Below are 24,562 nucleotides of genomic sequence, written 5' to 3' on the forward strand. Positions count from 1 at the left end.
CTATCGTTATCCTCATTTCCAGAAACATGAAATTGAGACCCAGGTTGAACCCATGCTTCAGAAGGGGCTTATTAGACCTAGCACAAGTCCATTTTTGTCCCTGGTGCTCTTGGTTAAGAAGCATGATGGAACTTGGCATTTTTGTGTGAATTATCGTGCATTAAACGCCCTCACCATCAAAGACCGCTTCCTTATCCCCACCATTGATGAAATCCTTGATGAATTGGGGGGCACGAGCTGGTTCTCTAAGTTGGACCTTCTCCAAGGATACCACCAAATTTGGATTCTGCATGAAGACGACATATGCAAAACTGTGTTTCGCACCCACCATGGCCATTATGAGTTTAAAGTGATGCCATTTGGTCTTTGCAACGCTCCTTCCTCTTTTTAGGCCACGATGAATGCTCTGTTCAGACCTTATCTTCTCCGTTTTATTATCGTCTTCTTTGACGATATCCTAATTTACAATCACTCCTTCAGCGACCATTTGACTCATCTGGAACAAGCTTTTCAACTCTTTTTGCAAGGTCAATTTGTTCTCAAAATTTCAAAGTGTTCATTCACCCAGGCGCAGATTGAATATTTGCATCACGTTGTGTCAACTCAAGGGGTCCAACCAGTTGCCTCTAAAGTCCAGGCAGTTCAACACTGGCCAATACCTCATAGCACGAGAGCTTTACGCAGCTTCTTTGGTTTGGCCGGATTCTATCAAGGTTTATTCGAGGATATGTCTTTTTGACAGCACCATTAACATCTTTGATGATGAAGGAACCTTTTCTATGGTCTACAGAAGCTCAACTTGCTTTTAATAAGATCAAGGAAGCCTTATCATCTGCTTTGGTTTTGTCCCTCCCTAATTTCACCCTTCCATTTACAGTGGAAACAGATGCTTCTGGGACAGGTATGGGCGTTGTTTTTATCCTAGAAAGGCCTCCCCATCGCTTTCTTTAGTAAGCCTTTCAGCCCGAAGATGCTTTGCGCTTCGACGTATGTTAGAGAATTATGCGCGATAACAGCCCCCGTCAAGAAGTGGCGCCAATACCTTTTGGGTCATCACTTTGTCATTCTCACGGATCATGACAGCCTCAAGGAACTGATGACTCAGGTTGTTCAGACACCAGAACAACAAATGTATCTAGCACGTTTGATGGGACAAGATTATAGTATCCAATACCACACTGGTAGCACAAACATAGTTGTAAATGCCTTGTCACGCATTCCTGAAAATTTGTCTTCATCTTTGTTACTGCTATCAGTCCCATGTTTCACATTTTTGGAAAAACTTAAACACTAGTTGGCTCAAAATACAATCTTTTAGCAACTCCGGTGAGACATCATTGACAACCTACATAATTACCCAGGATATGTCCTCACTCAGGATTTAATTATGTGAAACAGCCGCATCTGGTTGCCACAAGGTTTCTCTTTCATCCCAACACTGCTCATGGAATATCACTCTACACCCACTGGGGACCATATGGGCGTTGAAAAGACTCTGGCAAGGCTGACGGAATATTTCTACTAGCTTGGTCTTTATAAGCACGTTTGATGTGAACCTGAGTAGGAGCGGATCGTTTGATACAGACTACGGAGGTTTGGATGACGCCACTTCTGGTGAAGGAAGATAAGTCAAGGTAGACGCCACAAGGATTACCTTGATAAGTCTGAGATTGGTTCAACAAGGAACCCAGAGAGAAACTCTCACCAAATTTTATCAAATGCCAAAAGTTTTTTATTGAAAACAAAAACAAATACTTATAGTGTATCTGAACAAAAAGATAAAAATAGACATGGGCCTTCTAAATAGTTTGGGCCAAAATTACAATAAAAATAAATTATAACTAAAAACTTATTTAACTTGGGCCTTCAAATTAATCTAGGCCTTCAACAACAATTAATAGTCTTGATAGTGTCTCTGCCTCTGGGCCTTCATCCTTCTCTACTTGGGCCTTCATCCTTCTCCACTCGGGGGCTTTATCCTTCTCCACTTGGGCCTTCGCCCTTCTCCACTTGGGCCTTTAGCCTGTATTTGGCCAATTAGTTGAATGTTTTATTGCTTCCTGTGTTGACTGCCAACATACTAAGTACAAGACCAAGAAGGTGGTAGGTCTCTTATGTCCCTTACCAGTGCCAAGTCGACCTTGGGAGGATCTCTCCCTTGACTTTATCAACGAATTACTGCCATACCAGGGTTACACAACCATTCTTGTTGTCGTGGATCGCTTTTCCAAGAGAATTTTCCTGGGCATGCTACCCAATCATCACATATCTCACTCAGTGGCGATCCTATTCATGGACATCATCGGCAAGCTCCACAGCATGCCACGTAGCTTGGTTTCTAACAGAGACCCATTGTTTCTTTGTTGATTTTGGTAGGAACTATTTTGCATGAGTGGCACTCAGTTGTGGATGAGCTCGACGTACCATCCTCAGACGAACGGCCAAACAAAGGTCATCAACTACGTCATCGAACAGTGTCTTCGCCCTTTTGTTCATAACAAACCAGCTTCTTGGGGCAAATTCATCAATTGGGCAGAGTGGTCTTATAACACTTCTTGGCATTATGGATCAGGGACAACACCGTACAAGATTACATTTTGAAAATAGCCATTTAATGTCACTCAATATATTGTTGGTTCTTCGCCAATGGATGTCGTTGACGAATTTTTGACCAATAGGGATGCCATCTTCATTGAAATCAGAAATAAGCTTATCAAAGCTCAAGAGGTGATGAAGACCATAGCTGACACCAAAAGGATATATGTTAATTTCGAAACCGAGGATTGGGTCATGGTTAAAATCCGGCCCTATCGACAATCTACAGTTTCAGGCCCACACTCAAAAACTCGCCAAAAGGTTCTATGGCCCATTTAAGGTAGTGGCTCGAATCGGTTCCACAGCTTACAAGCTACAATTACCTGAAGGTGTCAAAATTCACCCTATATTTCACTGCTTTGTGCTCAAGAAGTACCATCAACCCTCCTCTGGTGATTTACCTGCATCTCAACCTGTTATCAGTCCTTTGACTATATTGGGCACTCGTCGGACCTCAGATACCGCAGATTCCAAGTTACAAGTCTTAGTGCAGTGGCAAGGATTATCTCCAGATGACGCATCATGGGAGGACTAAGATCAACTTCAAGCTGATTATAACCTTGAGGACAAGGTTCTTCGAGAAGTCAAAGGGGATGATAGCAGTACCACTATGCAAGCTTTACTAGACTCAAGACCCAGAAGAAGGATAACCACACCTGCTTACCTCAGGGATTTCGTTAACTAACAATAGCTGAGCTGGTGCATCTTGTAGGGCCCTTCATTATCGCACCACTATAGCCTTGTCTGCCATTTGCTTGTGCATTTTCATTTCTATTAGGATATGTTGAATAGAATCACAAATTTTGTTATCCCAATTCTCAGTATAAATTTAGCATCAATGTAATAAGGCAAAACCATGAATGAAATATTATCATGAGTCCTCTCTCATTTTCTCTGGAGGTACTGGCCCTCGAAGCCAGCTTATTTCATAGTGTAACAGCTTCTCTGGTTTGTTCTACACATTTGAACCACCTCTTGACCAACCAAATGATGTTGTAAGCACAATAATCAGAAAAAGTTGAAGAAGGAAGCCCTAACCTGGTGATGCAAAATGTTGAAGAAGGAAGTGTCAAATCTCAGAATCAAGGTACGAGGTCGTGTAAAACAGAAGAGACAAAAGGAACTTTTATTATCTCTGTTTGAGAAAATTTCTAAGTTATGAGAAATTGAACTCATTTTCGATGAAAATATTTTGATAGGGAAGTGCACATTTGAAGAAAACTGTTTCGATGAAATTTTATTCAATGTTGTCTTACATGGTTAAATGTTGTTATTTAGGTGAATTGATAAAAGCAATGCACACGACATAAGAATGGGAATGCACAAGACATACGAATGGGATGCTTAGACAAGAAATTTGAATTCAAATTCAAGACAAAAGTAAAAGCGATTGGCGATAAAAGATTACTCGAAGACATTAGAGGTCATTAGATCTAGATAGTTAAAAAAAAAATTTGTTCACATGGTAAAGTCATATAATGTAACCATTATTGTTAGAAGTCTATAAATAAGACCTGCAAAAGTCATTCTTTGTTGGATTGAATCATTATCACTCAAAACAACATTGCACACGAAAATGACTATCGATTCGAAAGTTGCAGTGTATGTATTCATTCCACCTTTAATAAAAAATATTTTCGTTTACTTTCTACATTTCTCTGAATCCATAACTTTTTTCAATTTCTATCTCTTTCTAAACTTTACTTGTATCCAATCTCTATTTCTTTTTGAAACCTTTACTCTTGCCAATCTTTATTTCTTCTCTGAATTGTGCTTTTATTCAATCTCCATTGTTTATGATTATCAAAATTATTACTAAAAGTGTTATAACTTGTATGACTAAATTTATCAACAATATAATTATTATCAAAGAAACTTTTCTATGAAAAACTATTATAATCTAAATTAATATAGAAATTACTTCTACAAAAATTGTTACCAAGGATATCACTATAAACATTACTATAACTATTTTTATCAATACTTACGTAATTCTCTTCAGTTGGAAACTATAGTTGCTTGTTTGAATAAAAAGAACTTACAACCAAAAATAAATTTTATATCTCACTTTTAAGGATTTATTTGTTAATATAATCATTAATAAAAGTCAACTTTTCAGAAATAGAAAATTATTTATGATTAAAGAAAACGGAGATATAAAGAGACAAAATATATAAAAGATGGAGATGAATGTAATACGAAGAAAGGCAGAAAGATAAACCCATCAAGGGACTTCTCTAACGTCTACACTTCCCTTTACTCTCGTAGGGGAAGGAGGAGATTATTATTGGTAGGTCTAATTAAAACAAAGTGATACATATAATAGATTCTCTTGTGCAACATTAGATTAAATCTCTTTTCAGCTTTATGCTTAAATGCTGAGACATGCTTCTCCTTCTTGCACCAAGCTTGGAATAAAAAAACATTGTAAAATTTTGTGTGTTTACCATTGTTACTAACTCATATTTTATGGGTTATTTTTCTATCAAAATCAGTTAAAAACTAAAACTAATTACCATAATGGGATTGGTCAATAAAGTATTTTGAGTATTTATCAAAATGAATAATTTTTATTATGTAAAAATATAAGAGACATTACCTTAAGTGACACTTTATGTTTTTTGTTTGTTCTTTAACAGCATATGTCACCTTGATATGTTTCATCATGACAGGTACTTATGGCATATTTTCACTCAATTTAGCGTTGGTCAAGCCGAACCTAAGACACCTGTTTTAGATTATAAAACAGAAAAATAGAACAATGCTTATTTAATTAAAAAAACACTTTTTAAAAAATATATAAGTTTAAATAAACTCACTCATATTTTGTTTTCATTTCTATATACTTTGTTAATCTTTATTTATTTTTTAGTTAAGATTATAAAATATAAGTATAAAAATGAAGAGTATATTATAATTACAAAGTGTATTATATAGATTAAACAATAATTGAAACACGGTTGTAACTGTACTTTTAATCTTCCTTTATTTTAAAAATATATTTGCTTAATAAATAATATATTTTACCACAAGGGTCTAACTTAGTCGAATGAGTAGGATGTAAATTGTTGTAAATCTTGTAGTTTGATTCCTAGGGATAAAAAATAATAATAAAAGTATTTTTGATGAAACAATATTATGACTAAATGAATCTCCTTTGTTATATCACAAATATATAATATAAATATAAAAAAAATTTATCTATCATGATTTGTAGTATATTATAAAAATACTAAAATTCATACTCTTATTACTTTTCACCGTTACCAAAAGAAATAGAAATACATGCTCCTATTACTTCATGCTTCATTAATAATAGTACTTACCCTTTTTTCATAATTAATTATATGTTTATACTTATTATAAGTAGCTTCATCAATATAAGATAAACATGATTGGTTGAGCTGAAAATAAATTATTGTTCAGTCAAGAGTTTAATTTGACAGGTATTTTACATCAGCTTGCTTGGCGCTAAATTGAGTGAAAATATGTTTATAGATCTTGTCATTAAACATGTATTTAGCATCGATTTGACTGATGTTAAATACATGACAGGATGAAGCATATTAAGGTGACATCTGGTGTTATAAGATAAAAAAGTATATAAGGTGTCATTTTAGATAGCATCTCTTACATTTTCACGTGATAAAAATTACCTTGATAAATATTTTATTGACCAACCTATTATGATAATTAATTTTAATTTTTAACTCATTGTGAGTCTCCTAGATTTTTCATGTAAACTTAATGTTTCCCATTAAAACTAATACATTTTCCATGACCAGTGTTAACACAACTTTGAAGAATCACTATTTTCACTGTGCACTACTGTAGATGTTGTTTTCCATTTTTTTTTTTCTATGCTACTTCAAGTATGTGAAACTTAGAATCTTGGCCTACCATTCTTGGCCATAGTAAATAATGTTAGGAAAGACAAAACATAGTATATCACAAATGCAAGTATCATAAGCAAAAGCTAGATCACTACATTTACATTCATTGTGTTCTTTGAAGATTGGAGCTAGGAAGAAACTTCCTTTTGGGTGTAGATCAAAACTCTCCAAAAAAATAAACTCACAAAAAGAAGGAAAGAAAGAGGAAGACGTAATTATGTTTTTGTTTGTGATATACCCATTTTTATTTTAGTCTTTATAAAATATTTTTTAAAATTGATTTGTATAATATATATTTTTATATTGGTCCTTGACATGATAATGCTGTTGAGGTCTAATCTTACCTGACATGCTGACATAGTATTTTGTATATCAGGTCAGCACTTAAGCAAGCTAACTAACAACAATGACCAAAATGAAAAATAAATAAATTATAAAGGCTAATTCAAATAAAAAAATTATAAGAATTAAAATAAAAATATATATAAACTCTTATAAGTATTGAAGTTATAAGGACTAAAACAAAAATTATAAGTATGGTAAGTTTTTTTTCATTGCTCTTATAATTTTGAACTCACTAAATATAAACTCAATTATACTTAAGCTTAAAATATATTTTTTTTAGCTTTAGAATTTTCACTTTAGTCTAAAAAATTTAAAATCTTGTTGTCCATTAAATCCAAGTTTTCATATTTTTTGTTCACCAAAACAAATGATAATTTTTTATAAAAAAAAAAGCATTATCTTTTTTTAGTTCTCTAATTTTTATTTCACTAAATTCAAATTAAACAAATATTTTTAATAACAAACTAACCTAAAACATATTTGGTGGTAATAGAGTAAGGCAATCTATCAAAGTAATGCTAATTGCTATTTAGAGCAACATCAATTGCCTTTGAGAAATGAAAGAATTGATTTTTTAAGCCTTTCGTAATTAAAATTTGATAATGATCTCAATATTTCTTCTTTTTAAATCACAATTATAAGTGCATGATCATAAAACTCAAATTTTAATCAATATTTTTTTCTTAATTACAATCATAAAATGTATGTCATTTATTTTATTATATATTTAAAATCTATATAACTTTAATATTTGTATATTTATGTATGTGATTGTTGTTATTTTTAAATAACCTCATTAAATTATCTCAATTGACCTTAACATCTTGGATCCACCACTCTATACACAGTCTCTTGTTGTATTAGAATATAACATTTATTATGATTTAAACATATTTTTGTCTTTATAGGTTGCAACAATTTTGATTTTGATACTTGTACCTATAGTTTAAAAGTTTGAGTTTGGATCCTTATAATTTTACAGGTATAAGTTTTGGTCTGTATACATGTATTTTGTTTTGATTTTGATCATATAATTTTATTTTGTTTAGGTTTTGGTTTCTCTATTATATTTATATTAGTTCAATTAAATAGTTTTACTTTATAGCATAGACTTTGTGAAAAGTCTTTGAAGTCTGACAAGTTAAGTTTAAAAAAGAAATACAATTATTATTTTTGTATTTAGTTTTTATTATAATATTACATATTTATTAACATATATATTAGACTTACTAACTTATTTAGACATAAGTTTATAAATATATTAAAGAGCATTAATTACTAAAAATATAAACTTTAATCAACTTTAAAATAAAGTCAACCTTTAGAAAACAGTTAAATCAAACCTTAATAAAATCTTATATTAGTTAAATAAATTATATTTATAAAAAAATAAAAAAAGGTAAGTTGCGTAGAATTTCTTCATAAACTAAAATCAACTTATTCACCTTAATTATTGAAGAAATTAAATAAAAAATGTTTCTATAAAATTAAATGCATACATTAATTTTTTCGTATGGAAAAAGTTAAGTTCAACTCACTTTACCTGTATAAGTTCAAAAACAAGTTGTTTTTCCTTTTTATTTTTTTCTCAAGAAATACTTATAAAGATATTTATCTAAATAGAGTCTTGATTAATTCTCATATTTAAAAATAAACCAAGCTCAAGCAAATAGTGTAGTGACCAATCCATTTTTACCCTTACTTGCTACTAACGCAATTTATGACTATTCCCCCTGTCCCAAAACTATCCATCCCCTATTTTGTGAGTCACTGTGCAGTCCAAGAATTGCATCACACTACATCTGCTAAAATCTAATCCATTTTTGTTGTACACCTGAAAACTCCACCATGCATAGCAATAGTAATATCCCAGCCAAAAGAGTCATTGTTCTGGCTCACCATAGCCATTCACCAACCACACCATGCCGCTATCAATTGCTAAGTTTGTCCAATCAATGAAGCATTCTCCTTATCACTTATGCAATGCAACTTCATTGTTTGTCAATAATGATCATTGCTTCAATCCAATCCCATTACGATTGAATCAATTTGTGTTATGCACAAAAGAAGAAAAACAATAACTAGAATATGTCGATGGTATAAAAAAAATATACCATAATTCAATCATTATTGTAATAGAATTAAAATGATTCATTTTTATAATAATTAATTTTAAAAGAATATTTAAGATAATTTCAAATTATTTTTTAAAAGAAAAATGAATTTATTTATAAAACATGTAGACAGAATTGAACTCACAAAATCCATATCAATTTGTTTTAATTAAATTTCTCTTATAATTTAATGGATGCATCGTGCACCCTTGCTATGTAATCAACAACTCTTAACAGTGCCTTGGTCCCCTTTTAACTACGGGCTGAATTATATAAAGATTGCTAGTTCTTTTAATTTCCGTATAACTCACATTTTTCGTGAAAATAATGCTTGTGTTGACAAGTTTGTCACTTTTGAAGTTCCAGGCTTGTGGTTATACTTGGTAGGCTCCCTTCCTATATATTCACATCGTTAGATTTCTTGGATATGGTTTGGTCCTTTCAAGTGTTCTGTTTTTTGAGATTATTAATCTATTATGAGGTATATCTTGTTGGAGGCTTAGGGGCTGGATGCCAACATAGTTGGAATTCAGCCTCTTCTTCTCTTGAGTTCACCTCCCTTTTCTTTGCTTCAAAAAAGTTTATAGAAAATATATATAAAAATATATCCAATATTAATTAGCTTTCTTGACCAATCTGAATTTATTTAAAATTTAACATTATTAATTAAGTTTCTTAAAATATTCATTTTTTTATCATATTATATATAAAAAATATTGAGAAAAATAAAGTTCAACTCTATAATTCTATGTTTTGAAAGAAATTAATTTTTAGCCAGAAAAAAAATAATTTTTAATTCTCCCAATAAGAGTTACGCCTTGTTGGGGGTAGAAAACATAAATTTTATGGAACGAAACGAAGAAAATACAAGTAAAAGCTTTAAATTGGAGAGAGAAGAAAGTTCAAAATAAATTGAAAATATGTATCATTTCCTAAAAATTTCATTAAACAAGACGACATAAAGCATAGTAATCAACAGAATTTTCTAACATAAAACGATTAAGATTTATTAATTAAAAAACATGAATTTGATATTTCAGTATCTATTTTCCTTTTCGATGATAAAATTAGTACTTTTCAAACCAATAGATTTTGCCATAAAACAAAACAATATTCGCAACGAAACAAACACACTCTTCGGGAAAAGGGAAGTACAGATAGAAGGTTACAAAACACCTCACTGGCAGTCAAAACAATGGCACAAAGCGATTGAATCTAAAAATATGCTGATTTCGCTTTTCCAAAACAAAATTCACACCACTTAATTTATGTCAAATAGACTTTTTATTTTTTATTTATTTTTATTTACCATTTTGTTGGTCTGAACTGAAACTAGGTTCACCACAACAGAAGTCTTACTACTAAGTCCACGGGAAGTTATATTCTTGTACATGGGACTGGGACATACCCTGCAAACAACAACAACAGTCGTATTTAAAGAGGCAAGGACCCACCCCTTGGATCTATGTCACTGAACACAACACAAGTCATGCACTCCTCCCCTTTGTACCCAACTGCAAGAACGTACCTCTCTTTAATGTGTCCATTACTCACGGTTTCTGATCCCATTATTTAATTTTGTTCTTGATTCTATTCCGTTTTGTAATAACACGTCCTTGAAGAAGTGGGGCCTAGACAACTAGAGTGGAATGAATGACCTCGTGCCATTGATTTCCTTGTACGAGATTTTGTTTTTGAGTTTTTTTCTTGTTCCACCTTTAATTACTTTTTTTACATCAACAAGAACATCAAGACCAAGTGTAAATCTTTAATCGGTCAAAAAAATGATTGTGAGTATGTCATGGATGTTTGGGGTAGTCTGGTTTATTGTCCTTTCGAACAACAATTCGCTGAGTGCCTTCAGAAGTTTCAAATGGCTTGATCACCTTGGTCAATATTCGTTGATTATGTTAGCAAAACATGGATAATCCCACACAAGGAAAAATTTATTACAGCCTGGACGAATAAGGTGATGCACCTAGGCAACACAACAACAAACAAGTATTAAGATGTTTCAGTTTTTCTGGTAATGTTTATTAATTCATGGAATTTAATTGTTGTATATGTTTACTGTTTTTTGTGTATTTCAAATGTAAGGTTGAATTTGTTCATTGGGCTTTAAAAAGAGTATTACATAATAGCCTTGGAGACTTGTATAGTGTTTGGGATGCCATGAACAACATGATCACGCTGCAACACACTCAAATTAAAGCATCCTTTGAAACAAGTACACATGTGGTTGGACATGTATTTAAAAAAACTTATACAAGAGGCTTCTTGGAATGGTTTCAAGGTATGCTTTAAATGAGATTGCTACTGAGTTTGAGCGTGTACATTATGCTGGCAAGAATCCCTCTTCTCGTGGTTGTGTGATGAGAACCACACACGGTCTTCCTTGTGCATGTGAGCTATCTAGGTATGTTGTTGGCAGCATCCCACTCGATTCAATCCATATGTTTTGGAGGAGACTTAGTTTTTCAGACCAAGGATTATTTGAGGCCAAAGTCACCATCAAGGAAGAGATGGAGACCATATCTAAAAGATTTGAGGAACTTGATGTTTGTGGTAAAGTTACTCTCAAGAGTAAACTTTGAGAAATTGCATACCCTAATCAAAACTCTATGTGTCCTCCTCCGTCAAAGGTCAACACTAAAGGTGCACCAAAGAAACCGATGAACAGAAACCAAAGATCCACAAAGCATGATCCGTCTTATTGGGAGTATGTTGATGCTTTTCATTCTGTTCAAAACAGCAACTCTTCAGTGAAACGTAGTGCATCATCTTCTGACCCGCCGAAACCAACAAGGATCATCCCGATGTTGGATCAATTTGAGCCATTTATACAAGGTTTCATTGACAACATTGTGGATGTGAAAGCTAACGGTAACTGTGGATATCGGTCCATTGCCGCTTTATTAGTTGTGGGCAAAGATTCTTTGTCGTTGGTGCACAACGAATTGATTAAAGAACTTGGCAAATGGTCGCATGACTATATCAACCTCTTTTGTGGCACAGAGGGATTTGAAGAATTAAGGTTGTCCTTACTTGTTGATGGGTTTTCCAAGGTATGTTGTTTAGTTTTTTTTAAAGAACAAACTTTAAATAACTTAGATGTGTATGTTTGTTTGATTCATGTTAGTGTGGACAAGTGGATGGATATAACGAAGATGGGATATGTAGTTGCATCAAGGTATAATGTAATCCTTGTAACGTTGTCCCGACAACAAAGCATGACATTTTTTCCTCTTAGAAGTCAACCTCCACCAGATTCTTCTGTGCACCGCATTATATGTGTCGATCACGTGTTTGGAAATCATTTTGTTCAGGTACATTGAATTGAAGATAGTTAGTCTAATTTTTAGATTTATGCAATCATTTGTGTTCATTTGAGTTAATAATGTTTGTTCACGTACAACGGGTTTATTTGATAGACCGTTGTCCTTTACCGCTTCTAGCATTGTTGTGGTCTAGGAATTCTCGTCCTCAGGCAAAGCAGTGGCCAACTCCATATATTAGTATAATGCAACAGTATGGAAGCTTCATGATGTTGAAAAGAGAGTATGTCGACCTAAATGAAGACTGAACATGCATTGTTGTTATGGACTGTGACACTTGTTTATCTAATTTTATTCATTTTGTGATATAATTTGTTGTTAGACGTTTATCCATAATTATTAAGTAATTGTTGCGTTAAGAAATAAATTAGTTGGTGCAACTAAAATCAATTACGCATGTATGATACATCATTGTCAGAATTGACAACACATAGTCAAATGCATGCGTATTAAAGTTTGAGCATGACACGACATTGACTGACTTAACAACACATTCTGATGCACGATACAGCTTGACACCACATTGGTTTAGTTGAAAACACAAACATGAAACATCTGCACGCGTCTCTATTTTTTTTTTAAAAAAGTGAAGCAATATTAGTGAAAACCATCTATATATATGAGATACAGCAGCACGCTAAAAAATCACACATTCTCTCCCAATTTTTACAACAAAGTATGACATTTTTGGGAGAAACTAGCAGTCAGACGATTGTGAACTCAAGGTTGGGTTTCATTTTTCCAAATGGATCGATTATTCACAGCGATAGTAATGTTTACTTTCAAATGTCCACTCTATTACCCATTCGAGTACCAAACACTTGTGATTTTGCAACGCTAAAAAACAGAATACACAATACCCTTCAGTTAACCGACAAACAATTTTTGGATGAAATTTACTACCGGCAGTCATTCACAGATACAGGTAACTAATTTCGCTTTCAATGTATGCAATTGAAAAATAATGGCGATGTCAACACAATGTTAATGTGTAATAATCAATTTTCATGTGTTGGTCCGATTGAGTTATTATGCATCATTGGTAGAACACCAGATGGAATATTAAACTTACTTCAAGGCACTATAACCCCTACTCATGATGCCCTTCTATATTACAACGGGAGGTGGAACATGCAACGTCAAAACAACTTTGTAGGTTACGCGTTCGCAAGAAAAAATCCAAAAAAAATTGACATTCCTTCAGGAAGTACCATCGATGAACTGAAGGATTTGATAAAGCAAGTTACACCTCAAGGGATTCCCCCTCATGGTATTCATGAATTACAAACGGTAAGGCGATTGTTTTTTCGACAACCTGGTCATTTTGAGTATTTAGACAAAGTTATCAAATTTGAAATTATTGAGCTGAAAACTAACGATGACGTGCTGAAGGTCTTAGTATAGTCTAACTATTGGAAACAATTTGGGCCAATAGAAATTTTAGTTGTTTTTAGTAAACATGTAACGGAAATGGAAGACGACATGTTTATGTCGCGACATGATTGAATGCAAGTTTTATTTCCAAGTTTTTCATGCAAATTTTATTTCTTTCCACTATGTTGAAGTTAATGTAATGTTTGACTTGCCTTGTATTACTTAAAGGGTTACTTAAAGGGTAATGACTCATGAGTGCATTAAGCTCATATGTTTCACATGAACTTGCTTTCAAGAAATGTATTTAATATCATATTAGGTTGCATTTAATAATTTAGTCACCACGAGAAAATGTAACCAAAGAAAAGTAATGATACATAAACACTTCAAATGTGAATGTTTTGCATGTACATGTTTAACATTTTTAAGGTTTAAGATGTAGGGATGAACCCAATAACAGTGGGCGAAAAAACACATAATTTAACCTAACATTTATTTAGGCTCATAATTAGATAAAAAATACTAGCAAATGTAAGAAAATCTCCATTCCTCTTTATAACTAACATTTCATGTCATTACTAAGAAGTAAAATTACTAAGAAATGGTGTTTAGGAAAATTTATTTTGTATGAAGTAAAACATATAAAATAAAATAAAAACGTTTTATGGTCACACATGTTTCACCAACACAACGCGAGTAACATCCAAATTCCAAGGAAGGCACGTGAAGAAAAAAACATTAACTTTGGAATGACCACCGGTCATTCACGCTGAGTAGGTGGCGTTGCAGAATCTCCCACTTCTCGTTCATTGTGACATCATCCACATGTGTTCACTAATTTACAAATCTTGGTGGACCATACACCTTTATTTTATTTTATTTTATTTCTATTATATATTTTTTACGTTTTATTGTTTATATCTCTTTTTAAGATAATTTTATCATCATATTATTATTTATTAAATTTATCAATTATGGAAGGTGTGTGATATAGAGTGCACAAAAAACAAAATAATGTAACAAATACTTTCAATAAAAGTTATAACCAAAATAATGTAACAAATACAAAAGTTTTGTCAAATACAAGACATAAACATGATCTCTGAATGATCTGTGCGCCATCTTCGTCGCACCCTAACATACACATTTCCATCTGAGGTGACACCCCTAGTGATCCTGAGGCAGTCTTCCATGATCTCATGTAACTCTGTGCCTTCAGTGACCATCCTTAGGTTGAGCATACGCTCCAAACTTTTTGCAATTGCTTCACAAGCATCCTATGACATTCAAAAAAGCACATTTATTAGAGCATTTAAAATAAATAACATTTTATAAAACATTAAAGCAACTAATCTTACCACTGTATGTCTGGGGGGAGGGGGTCAGCTGCTTGTGACGGTCCAGCTTCTGCTGCCACTAGGACCTCCAGGATATCTGGCTCCACGTATGCCTCATGCTGTGGGACATGTTGATGTCTGGGCTGATCAGTTGCCTGTGTGGGTGTGATGAACGAATGAGATATCGGGAAGAACCACTCCATGTAATCTCTTGAAACCTGCCCAGGCACAAGACAAATCTGTCCCACAACTGCTAGATGGTCTGAGTAGTGCATCCACCTGTCGTCGATATCCTCATATGACAAGGTGGCACTAATAGACGGTGGAGGGATGGTTTGAACGTAGCCAAATTATCGCACCACCCTCTCTGGTCAAAGTGTGACCACAATGGGACCCCATCTGATGAGAATCATGAAACTAGCCAAATACAGGCTAAAGGCCCAAGTGGAGAAGGGCGAAGGCCCAAGTGGAGAAGGACAAAGCCCCTGAGTGGAGAAGGATGAAGGCCCAAGTGGAGAAAGATGAAGGCCTAGAGGCAAAGACACTACCAAGACTATTAATTATTGCTGAAGGCCCAAACTAATTTGAAGGCCCAAGTTAAATATGTTTTTTAGTTATAATTTTTATTTATTGTAATTTTGGCCCAAACTGTTTAGAAGGCCCATGTCTATTTTTATCTTTTTGTTCAGATATATTATAAGTATTGGTTTTTGTTTTCAATAAGAGACTTTTGGCATTTGATAAAATTTGGTGAGAGCTTCTCTCTGGGTTCCTTATTGAACCAATATCAGACTTATCAAGGTAATCCTTGTGGCGTCTACCCTGACTTATCTTCCTTCACTGGAAGTGGCGTCTATCCTGACTTATCTTTCTTCATTGGAAGTGGCGTCAACCAAACTCTGTAACCTGTATCAAACGTTTCGGCCCGTAAGGTTCACATCACCATCTAAGCTCACCCTGAAAGCATGAGATGAGGTCAAACGCCCTAACTCCTCGGTGGTCACCATAAGGCATCCAGCATACATCAGGGACTGTCAGTGCATCTATACATGTCTTGTACGACAATGCTGATAATCCCTTCATATAAGCCTTCGTAGTAAGCCACCAGCAGGCACGTGGTGACGTCTCATCATACCCATCATCAATCACGCTGTTATGAACACCGGGAAAATGCTCATATATCCAACACTACAAACATGACATGAACATAAAATCAATGTCAAATACACATAAAAAACACATTTACATCATAACCCAATTTAACATATTACAAACACAAAATTTACCTGTAATAAAGTTACATAACCAGCAATCTGTCGGCTAGTGCTCTGAGAAGCTTCATTTAACTGGTCATACATATGCGCCAGCGTGGCAACTCCCCAGGCATAGGTCCCACTCTGAGCCAAGTCTCGAAAAGCGTCCAAATGAACTACATGAACATGTGTTGCACTCTTGTTAGCAAAAAGAGCGCAACCAACCAAGTGTAGGAGATACGCACGAGCTGCAACTATCCACTGTCGGGCCTCGCATCTCCTTTGATAGATATCCCGTAGCCATGACAGGTGTACATATGCCCCATGACACTATGCAGTCTCAGCTTTAGCCTCCTCACCCGAGACCTCTAGCAACTCCACCAGCATGATGATCGCCTCGTCTACATGTAAAGGCTCGAAGCTGTGGAAGGCGCCTATGATCGAAAGATAGAGGAGTGACGCCACATCATCCAGTGTGATGGTCAGCTCTCGTACTAGAAGATGGAAGTTGCTAGTCTCCTTATGCCACCTCTCGACAAAAGTGGATATAACTCCCCGATCACCGGTGACTACTGAACACGCGATCAAAGGAGTTAATCCTGTGGCAGCGACTAGCCCTTCAATCCCAGGAGCTGGCCTCCCAAGTTTCTCAACCTTCCTTCCATGGGAGACCAACTTCAATTCAGGACGTTCCTGAATTGAAGCAAGGATGATTCCAAATAACATTATATCAAAAATTAATTATCACAAACAACTCAACAATAACAAATAATTAACAAATAACTTTACGTAAAAATTATAATACCTCTCCATTCCATATGCTATGTGCAACATGCTCAGCAAACGAAGTCAGCACTGATGGGTCACGTGGCCCACCTGAGAATCCCTCAGCATCATCAATAGCTGATCCCTCAGCACCATCACCAGCTAATCCCTCTGCACCAGGTACAGGTACGTCCTCAGTCATCTCAGGAACATCCTCAGTAACAGGGGTAACTTCCCATTGCCTACATATCTACATATCTATAATTTCTAAAACTACTAATAACAAACAACCATATATATTAAACCCTAACATCTAAACTAATCACTAAACTAAACCCTAAGCTCGACCCTAACCTCTAAAAATAAACCCTACGAACTAAACTAAACCTTAACCACTACATATCTACCATTTCTAAAACTCAATAACATACCACCATATATATTAAAACCTAACAAGTAAACTAAACCATAACCTCAACCCTAACCAATAAAATAAACCCTAACAACTAAACTAAGCCCAAGGCTCAATCCTAGTCACTAGAATAAACCCTAACCACTAACCCTACCCATACATATCTACCCTAACGACTAAACTAAACCATTAGCTCAACCATAACAACTAAAATAAATCCTAAACCCTAAACTAAACCCAAAGCTCAACCCTAGGCACTAGAATAAACCCTAACCACCAACTCTACCCCTTTACATATCTACCATTTCTAAAACTACCAACAACATACCACAACATACCACAACATATATTAAACCCTAAGCCCCACACCAAACCTTAATGTCACCCCTAAACCCTAAACTAAACCCTAACCACCAACCTTAACTACATACCATCATAAATATTAAACCCTAACAACTAAACTAAACCCCACGCTAAACCCTAGTCCCTAACATAAACCCTATCCTCTACCCCCTAAGCCCTACACCCTAACCACATACAATCAGCCCTAGGCCCTTAACTAAACCCTAGTCACTAACCCTAATAACTATTTTGATGCAAATATATTAAACATCAAAAACAAAAATGTTACCTAATATATACTATTAAACTTGAAAATTTATTTCATACCCTAATAACTATTTTGATGCAATCGTACATATTTTTTTTATTAAAAAACAAAACATACCTATTTTTAATATAAAACAAACAAATACAACTAAATTTTAAAAAAATTAACAAAATTAATAAAAAAAATTCAAATCTTTTTTCATACGAAAGATGTTTTTCTGTATGACTCACACGGAAGAAGTTCTTCCGTATCTTCTTCTGCTTATGGAAGAACTTCTACCGTAAACTCATACGGAACAACTTCTTCCGTAAACTTCATAACTTCTTTCGTATGCGCAAAACTCATTCCTATTCCATTTTTCCCTACTACGGATGAACTACATCGTCTAACCTACAACCATTATCGTCTAACCTACGACAATAACTAGGCCATTAAAGGGGAGAAACATGATACTAACCTCGACGACGGAAAGGCAGAAATGCAACTCGAAAATGACACCAATATGCGGAGGAGAGCCACCAAAGCAATGAACAAGAGAAGCAAAGAAGAAGACAAAAGGGCAGCTGTGTTGGGTGTGCGTTTTTTAATTTAAATTTAAGTCAAAGGCAATTTTGCCCATTCAGTTAAATGCTGGGTACACCAGCAATAATACTGAATGCACCTAGCAACACCCTAGCACATAAAGGCTAAAAATTACCGGGATATCCAATTAAATATTGGTTTAGTCTATTGGACTCAATCCATTAGATCTAATGGACTTAGCTCATTGTAGATGGAAAAATAAACAATCCATAAACCAAAAGTATATACTTAAATAAGGAAGAACAGAATTGAATTTGAACAATAAAAGGATAATTAAAATTGCAATTAATTTTTTTTTCTTTTTTTGTTTCATGTTGAATAGGTATATTGTAATGTTGCAATTATGCGATGCACGAACAATATAATGAAGGAGAATGCAAGAAGGGTACCTGTTTTGTTTAGTGTGTCTATAGTAGTCACCCAAGGTGGTGAAACCGGCGGTTAAAGTTGCATTCAAAATTCATATCTGACTGGTCAAAACGCACTACTACTACTACACACCGAGAAAGAGGTGGGAAAGGACAAGAGAGGAAGGAGAGAGAGAGAACCAAACCATTGTGTGAAAAGCTTGACATGGGGGGCACATAGGGATTATAATATTTTATGGTTTTGTCCCTCAAATCTTGCCAGAAACAGTGAAAACCTCACGAAAGTTTAGGACTTTTCAGGCCACCTTCTTCAATCAAAGAGGACCCATCATTTCCTTTCCTTTATTATTATTATTATTATAAAAAAAATTCTTTCATCCTTTATTTTCCTCTTTTCTTTTGTGTGCTGTTGATGGATCCCAAGGGCTCAAAGCAGCAGCAGCCACAGGAGGTGGTACCAAAATTCCTCAGCCTCCCCCAACACCACTACCAACAACAAGGGAATTCCAACAACAACAACATGGGAGAGAACAAACCATCAGAGGTTAAGGATTTCCAGATAGTGGTAGCTGCTGAGAAGGACGAGAGCAAGAAGCAGCAACAGTTGGCACCAAAGAGGAGTTCCAACAAGGACAGGCACACCAAGGTTGAGGGCAGGGGGAGGAGGATAAGGATGCCTGCTCTCTGTGCTGCCAGAATCTTCCAGTTGACCAGAGAATTGGGCCACAAATCTGATGGGGAAACCATCCAGTGGCTCCTCCAGCAGGCTGAGCCATCCATCATAGCTGCCACTGGGACTGGCACAATCCCAGCATCTGCTCTTGCTGCTGCTGGCAACTCACTCTCACCTCAAGGTTCCTCTCTTTCATCAGCCTTACACCACCAACACCAAAAGATTGATGAATTAGGTTGTGGGTCAGGTGGGAGCAGTAGGGCCAGCTGGCAGATGGTTGGGGGGAATTTGGGGAGACCCCATTTGGGTGTGGCCACAACAGGCCTATGGCCCCCCCATGTCAGTGGATTTGGATTTCAGACAGCAACAACAACAACAACAACAACATCATCTGGTCCATCTAATGCCACCTTAGCCACTGAGAGCTCCAATTACCTCCAGAAAATTGCCTTCCCTGGCTTTGACTTGCCTACTTCTGCCACCAACATGGGTCACATGAGTTTCACCTCAATTTTGGGTGGTGCTGGTTCCCAGCAGATGCCTGGTTTGGAGCTTGGACTTTCCCAGGATGGCCATATTGGGGTGCTGAATCCACAGGCCTTGAACCAGATTTATCAGCAGATGAATCATCAGGCTCAAGCTGGTAGAGTGCATCAACAGCATCAGCATCAGCAACAACAGCATCAGCAAACTCCTGCTAAGGATGATTCTCAAGGCTCAGGAGGACAGTAGTAGAGTTTTATTATGGATTTGGATGAAAAGAAAAAAGAAAGAAGCATCATTGTGCAGATGCTGGCTGAGGTTTCTACAATGGCTTTTGTATTGTAGTATAATTGGGAGACTGTGAGGAAAAGAAAAAGGTGTCTCAGAGAATTCAATAGAAAGCTGGATTTGGTTTAGCCCCTTATTGTTCCTTCTCCCCAGTACTCAAGTCTCCATATACAGGTGCTTCAATAAGCCCTTTTTTGTTGTTGTTTTTGTTACTTTTGATCTGTGATTTGCAATTTTTCTTGGGTTATAAACTTATAATTGTGTGTTGTTTTGATGGTGTTAACTTGCAGGTGGAATTGCATGGCCAGATGGCTTGGCTGCTTTGGTCTGGCCTTAAAACTATTGTTTAATTCAGAGGTGTGTTGATTATTTTGTTCTTCTCTAGGACAGGGTGGAGTGCTGAGATCGGTTTGTTTTGTGAATTTGAAGATATAGTTTCATAATCATATTTGTCAAATTTCATATTGGATCTGGTATTTAGTACGTTTATCATCTGGGAAATTTTAATCTTTGTGTGGAACATCACTTGCAAGTTACATCTGTGAATCTGTCAACTAGTACTTTATCATCTGTGATTTACTATCTCTTATCATACAACTTTGCTGTCTTCCTTTAAAATTCATCACTTGTTGGGAGGATCTTTCCATTTTTAAAAAAAATTGTTTTTCAATCTTCATACATTGGTACGCAATTCTAAAGAAGCTAAAGTTGTTTATTTCAAGTATTAATATCTACAGCTCTGCTTCATTATAAAAGGCACTAAAAATTCCTTTATTTAGCAGTGTTTACACTTGAAAATTTTGCATCTGAACTTTTGCTAAAGGTCTCTTAGCTGGAGAAGTTACATGAATTGTCTTTAATGTAATCAAATACAACTGCTTTAACTTTTAACATTTAGGCCTCCTTTCAGCATCAACCAAATTCTTTTGCCATTTTCTTTCCGTGGAGGCTTGGAGTCTATAATTTTTTTAGTTACATAATAGGAGGTGCAAGCAATTGAATGTGGGAGGGGGAAACGGGAAAGCGGCACTTAGCAGAGGATTAAGCGTCTCAAATCAACATCACACTTAAATCTAAAGGCATAGACGGATGCCAATTAAACTACGAGTTAATTACTTAATTTTCGGCTAAGAGTCTAAGATAATGATCATAGAATAGTGTCTTTTTCTTATTTGCCTTGAAGCATGGAAAATGAATGACCCTTGTATCTTTGTTAAAAGTATGGATGCAAAATTCTTCACTTTTGACTGCCATGAACTTTTGAGCATCATCCTATTCTCTTATTTAACTTTTGACCACTCTACTAATTGATTGAAACCCAAAATAACGTGATGTTCCTCAGGGTAAAATTGTAATAAGAGTGTATATTCTTCAACCATGTGTTAACCCTGTTGAATTTGAAACCATGGCTGCCTAAATTGTATATTAACAATCATTATTATATAGTTAGATGAATGATATCATTGTTGATCTGATTGATACATAATGGATTAATTATCTTGGGGAAGGTGATACTTTGCTACACAAGCAATTTTTTTGTTTTAAAGAATAGAGTGCGGCTCCTGAAACTACTGGCAAGGTGCCAAAATCTGCATATAGCTTTTGAAAGACCATAGCATGATAGTTTCTATGAGCTCATCTTTTTTTGGTCTTTGAATGCAAGTGGGTGTTGAGATCCCAATTTTAAAATCACTAAATGACACCAGAAGGTGCTTAACTCATGACAACTAGTGCTTATGTGACCTCACTATGTACCATGAGAAGCAGTGATCTCACTTCACCCTGTTGAATGCAAGTGGAGTTTTGTGTTCCAAGTCTTCAAGCGGTGTTGCCAGTATATGACATGACACCAGTTTGTGCTTGGTGCAAATAAATAATGAGTCTTCATTTTGTTGAATAAGCAAATTCAGTTTTGGACATATGCACTTTTGCTATGCCACCTAGACATGATCTGAATACAAGATAGAAATGAAGAATTTGTATTTATTAAGTCTTCTCCATCTCTTTTTCTGCATGGAATGATGATTAGGCCTAGTGGAAATATATTAATTGGGGGATAAAACTTGGAAGTTAGAAGAGAGGGGGATGACACCTAATTTTCATTATAGATCATTATATGGTATTACTATATATCTTATCTTCGTAAATTTCCATAAAAATGTTTGGCTGTGATAATTATTCCTTGTAGTAGGTAGTCTGGTTTCTCTTTCTTACAAATTTTATACTTAAGGTTAGTGAGGCCAATTTCTTTTAAGGGTCTCCCTCCATGTTGACAAAATACGTGTGAATCTCTTCTAGTTTTTCTAGTTTTTTTTTTTTTTTTTTTTAACTTTTAAGTGTTAGACAGTGAGCATTTTTGGGATGCAATCTATGAATTTTCAAATTGTTCTCTTTAAGGGACTAATTAGATGTTATTTATTCATCCAACACCATCATTTGTTCGTTGCAATTTAAAAATTGGCATGAAGGGCACTACGTCTTGAATGTTGATTTTGTCAACTTGAACATGGCCATGAGTCGCTGCCATGACTTTGCCATCTCACTCCAATCCTTGGTGCTTCTATTTTACATTTCACCGACTCTTGCCATCATTTGTTATTTATGCATCCACCGACTCTTGCCTTAATATTATTTTTTTCTCCCACGGACAGCTTGTTTTGTTGAATAATAACATATCATGGACATTTTTTTGTTTTTGAAAACAAGAAAAAGGTACCCCCATCAATCAATTCAATTTAGGCCTTCCAAGATTTCTCAATTCAGTGCCTTTATGCTGGATTGACCCAATTCTAAAGTGGCTAATTGACAAAAATGCTAAAATGTAATCCAAGAGCCAGCTAAAAGCCACTGATTATTACCGTGTTAGAATTTCACATGCACATTCTAAATTGTCATTTTGCACCCTAAAATGAGTCCTTGTAAACTACTCCAGCCATATATTGTGCTACCAACCAAATGCTCATGGATAACTAAGGCTACTAAGTTTTAGCCTGTAATGAGATTCTGCCTTTTTAGTTACATTTTGATAACCATATAGATCTGTTTTGTATACATAAAACTGAGAAAAAAAATATCTGAAAATGAGTTTTTCGTATAATAGGTGGGATCTGCTTATTCTACGATTAAGTGTTAAGCAACTTTGTTTTTATTTTTGTTTTTAGTGAAGCCTATCAACATTAGCAACACGGATTGGATTTAGCGGAAGTCGCAATAAATCAATATTTGAATATTCGCTTAATAGAAATACCTACATATTTAGTGTTTGATAGTATTTTGAACATGATTATTTTTTGAAGAAAAAAATTACCTATGGAGAAAGAAAGGAAAAAGCTTATCAATATTTCCACCATTGTATTAATAGCGCTTAGTAAGTATATTAAGTTTACAATATTTCATATAATTTAAAAATTACTTAATATTCATAATTTAATTTCACTTTAATATATAATATATTTCTTAAAATATAAGCATATGCCAACTATAAAATTACATACTGATGAATATTTATTTTTCCAAAATTTGGTATAAATAATCATCTAGATAAACCACGTTTTTGAACTAATGTTAATCCCTTTCCTAATTTTATATATAATTTTTGGTTTAAATAATATTTTCATTTCTAATATATATTCAATTTTTGCTTTACATTGAATCTTAATAAAACAATAATTTTTTTTACACTTATTTTTAATCCCCGAGCGAATTTTTATTTGTTATTAGTCAGGACTAAAAATAAATTTATTAATTTATCATAAATTAAACACAAAATTCATTAATTTATCAAGAACTAAAATAAAAAATAAAAAATAAATATTATTTTATTAAAAACTCAATACAAAACAAAAATTTATTAAAAAAATAAACATAAAAATTAAATATTTATCAATGAATAAAAACATATTTAAATTTTAACAAATATTTATTATAAGGATTAAAACACTCATCCTTCATGGAGAAGATTCAATATGAGAAAAGGGGGAAATTAAAAAAAAAAAAAAATCATCAGACAAGATCATTGCATGCCAGGATTGCCAGCACAGAAAGTGTTTCCCGAACTTGATGTTTAAGCTTTGAGGTGTTTCTTTATTTTGGGCGTGCCGTCATTTTAAATGTGTCGCCCTTGTTGTGATCTTTA

General features: G+C 34.5%; 2 protein-coding genes across 2 annotated transcripts; one reads left to right on the top strand and one right to left on the bottom strand.

Annotated features, from left to right (window-relative positions):
- Positions 1-14,671: 14,671 nt before the first annotated feature.
- On the bottom strand, positions 14,672-19,159 carry LOC102666607 (protein MAIN-LIKE 2-like). Its single transcript, XM_006604096.4, has 4 exons — positions 17,052-19,159; positions 16,280-16,939; positions 15,015-16,181; positions 14,672-14,933 (listed from the first exon to the last, which is right to left on the bottom strand). The coding sequence occupies exons 1-2, from the start codon at positions 17,211-17,213 to the stop codon at positions 16,577-16,579; spliced, it is 525 nt and encodes a 174-aa protein (XP_006604159.2). The 5' UTR covers positions 17,214-19,159; the 3' UTR covers positions 14,672-14,933; positions 15,015-16,181; positions 16,280-16,576.
- A 200-nt stretch (positions 19,160-19,359) lies between these two features.
- LOC100800779 (transcription factor TCP20-like) lies at positions 19,360-20,995 on the top strand. The gene is made up of 2 exons (NM_001317418.2): positions 19,360-20,601; positions 20,718-20,995. The coding sequence occupies exon 1, from the start codon at positions 19,396-19,398 to the stop codon at positions 20,386-20,388; it is 993 nt and encodes a 330-aa protein (NP_001304347.2). The 5' UTR covers positions 19,360-19,395; the 3' UTR covers positions 20,389-20,601; positions 20,718-20,995.
- Positions 20,996-24,562: the final 3,567 nt, after the last annotated feature.

The sequence above is a fragment of the Glycine max genome, chromosome 19 (assembly GCF_000004515.6).
Source record: "Glycine max cultivar Williams 82 chromosome 19, Glycine_max_v4.0, whole genome shotgun sequence".
In the NCBI taxonomy this organism is placed as follows: domain Eukaryota; kingdom Viridiplantae; phylum Streptophyta; class Magnoliopsida; order Fabales; family Fabaceae; genus Glycine; species Glycine max.

Coding starts and splice junctions, on each gene's coding strand:
- LOC102666607 (XM_006604096.4), bottom strand. CDS start 17,213: ATGACTGAGGACGTACCTGTACCTGGTGCAGAGGGATTAGCTGGTGAT. Junction 16,940..17,051: donor ATAGCATATGGAATGGAGAG/GTATTATAATTT, acceptor GCTTCAATTCAG/GAACGTCCTGAATTGAAGTT.
- LOC100800779 (NM_001317418.2), top strand. CDS start 19,396: ATGGATCCCAAGGGCTCAAAGCAGCAGCAGCCACAGGAGGTGGTACCA.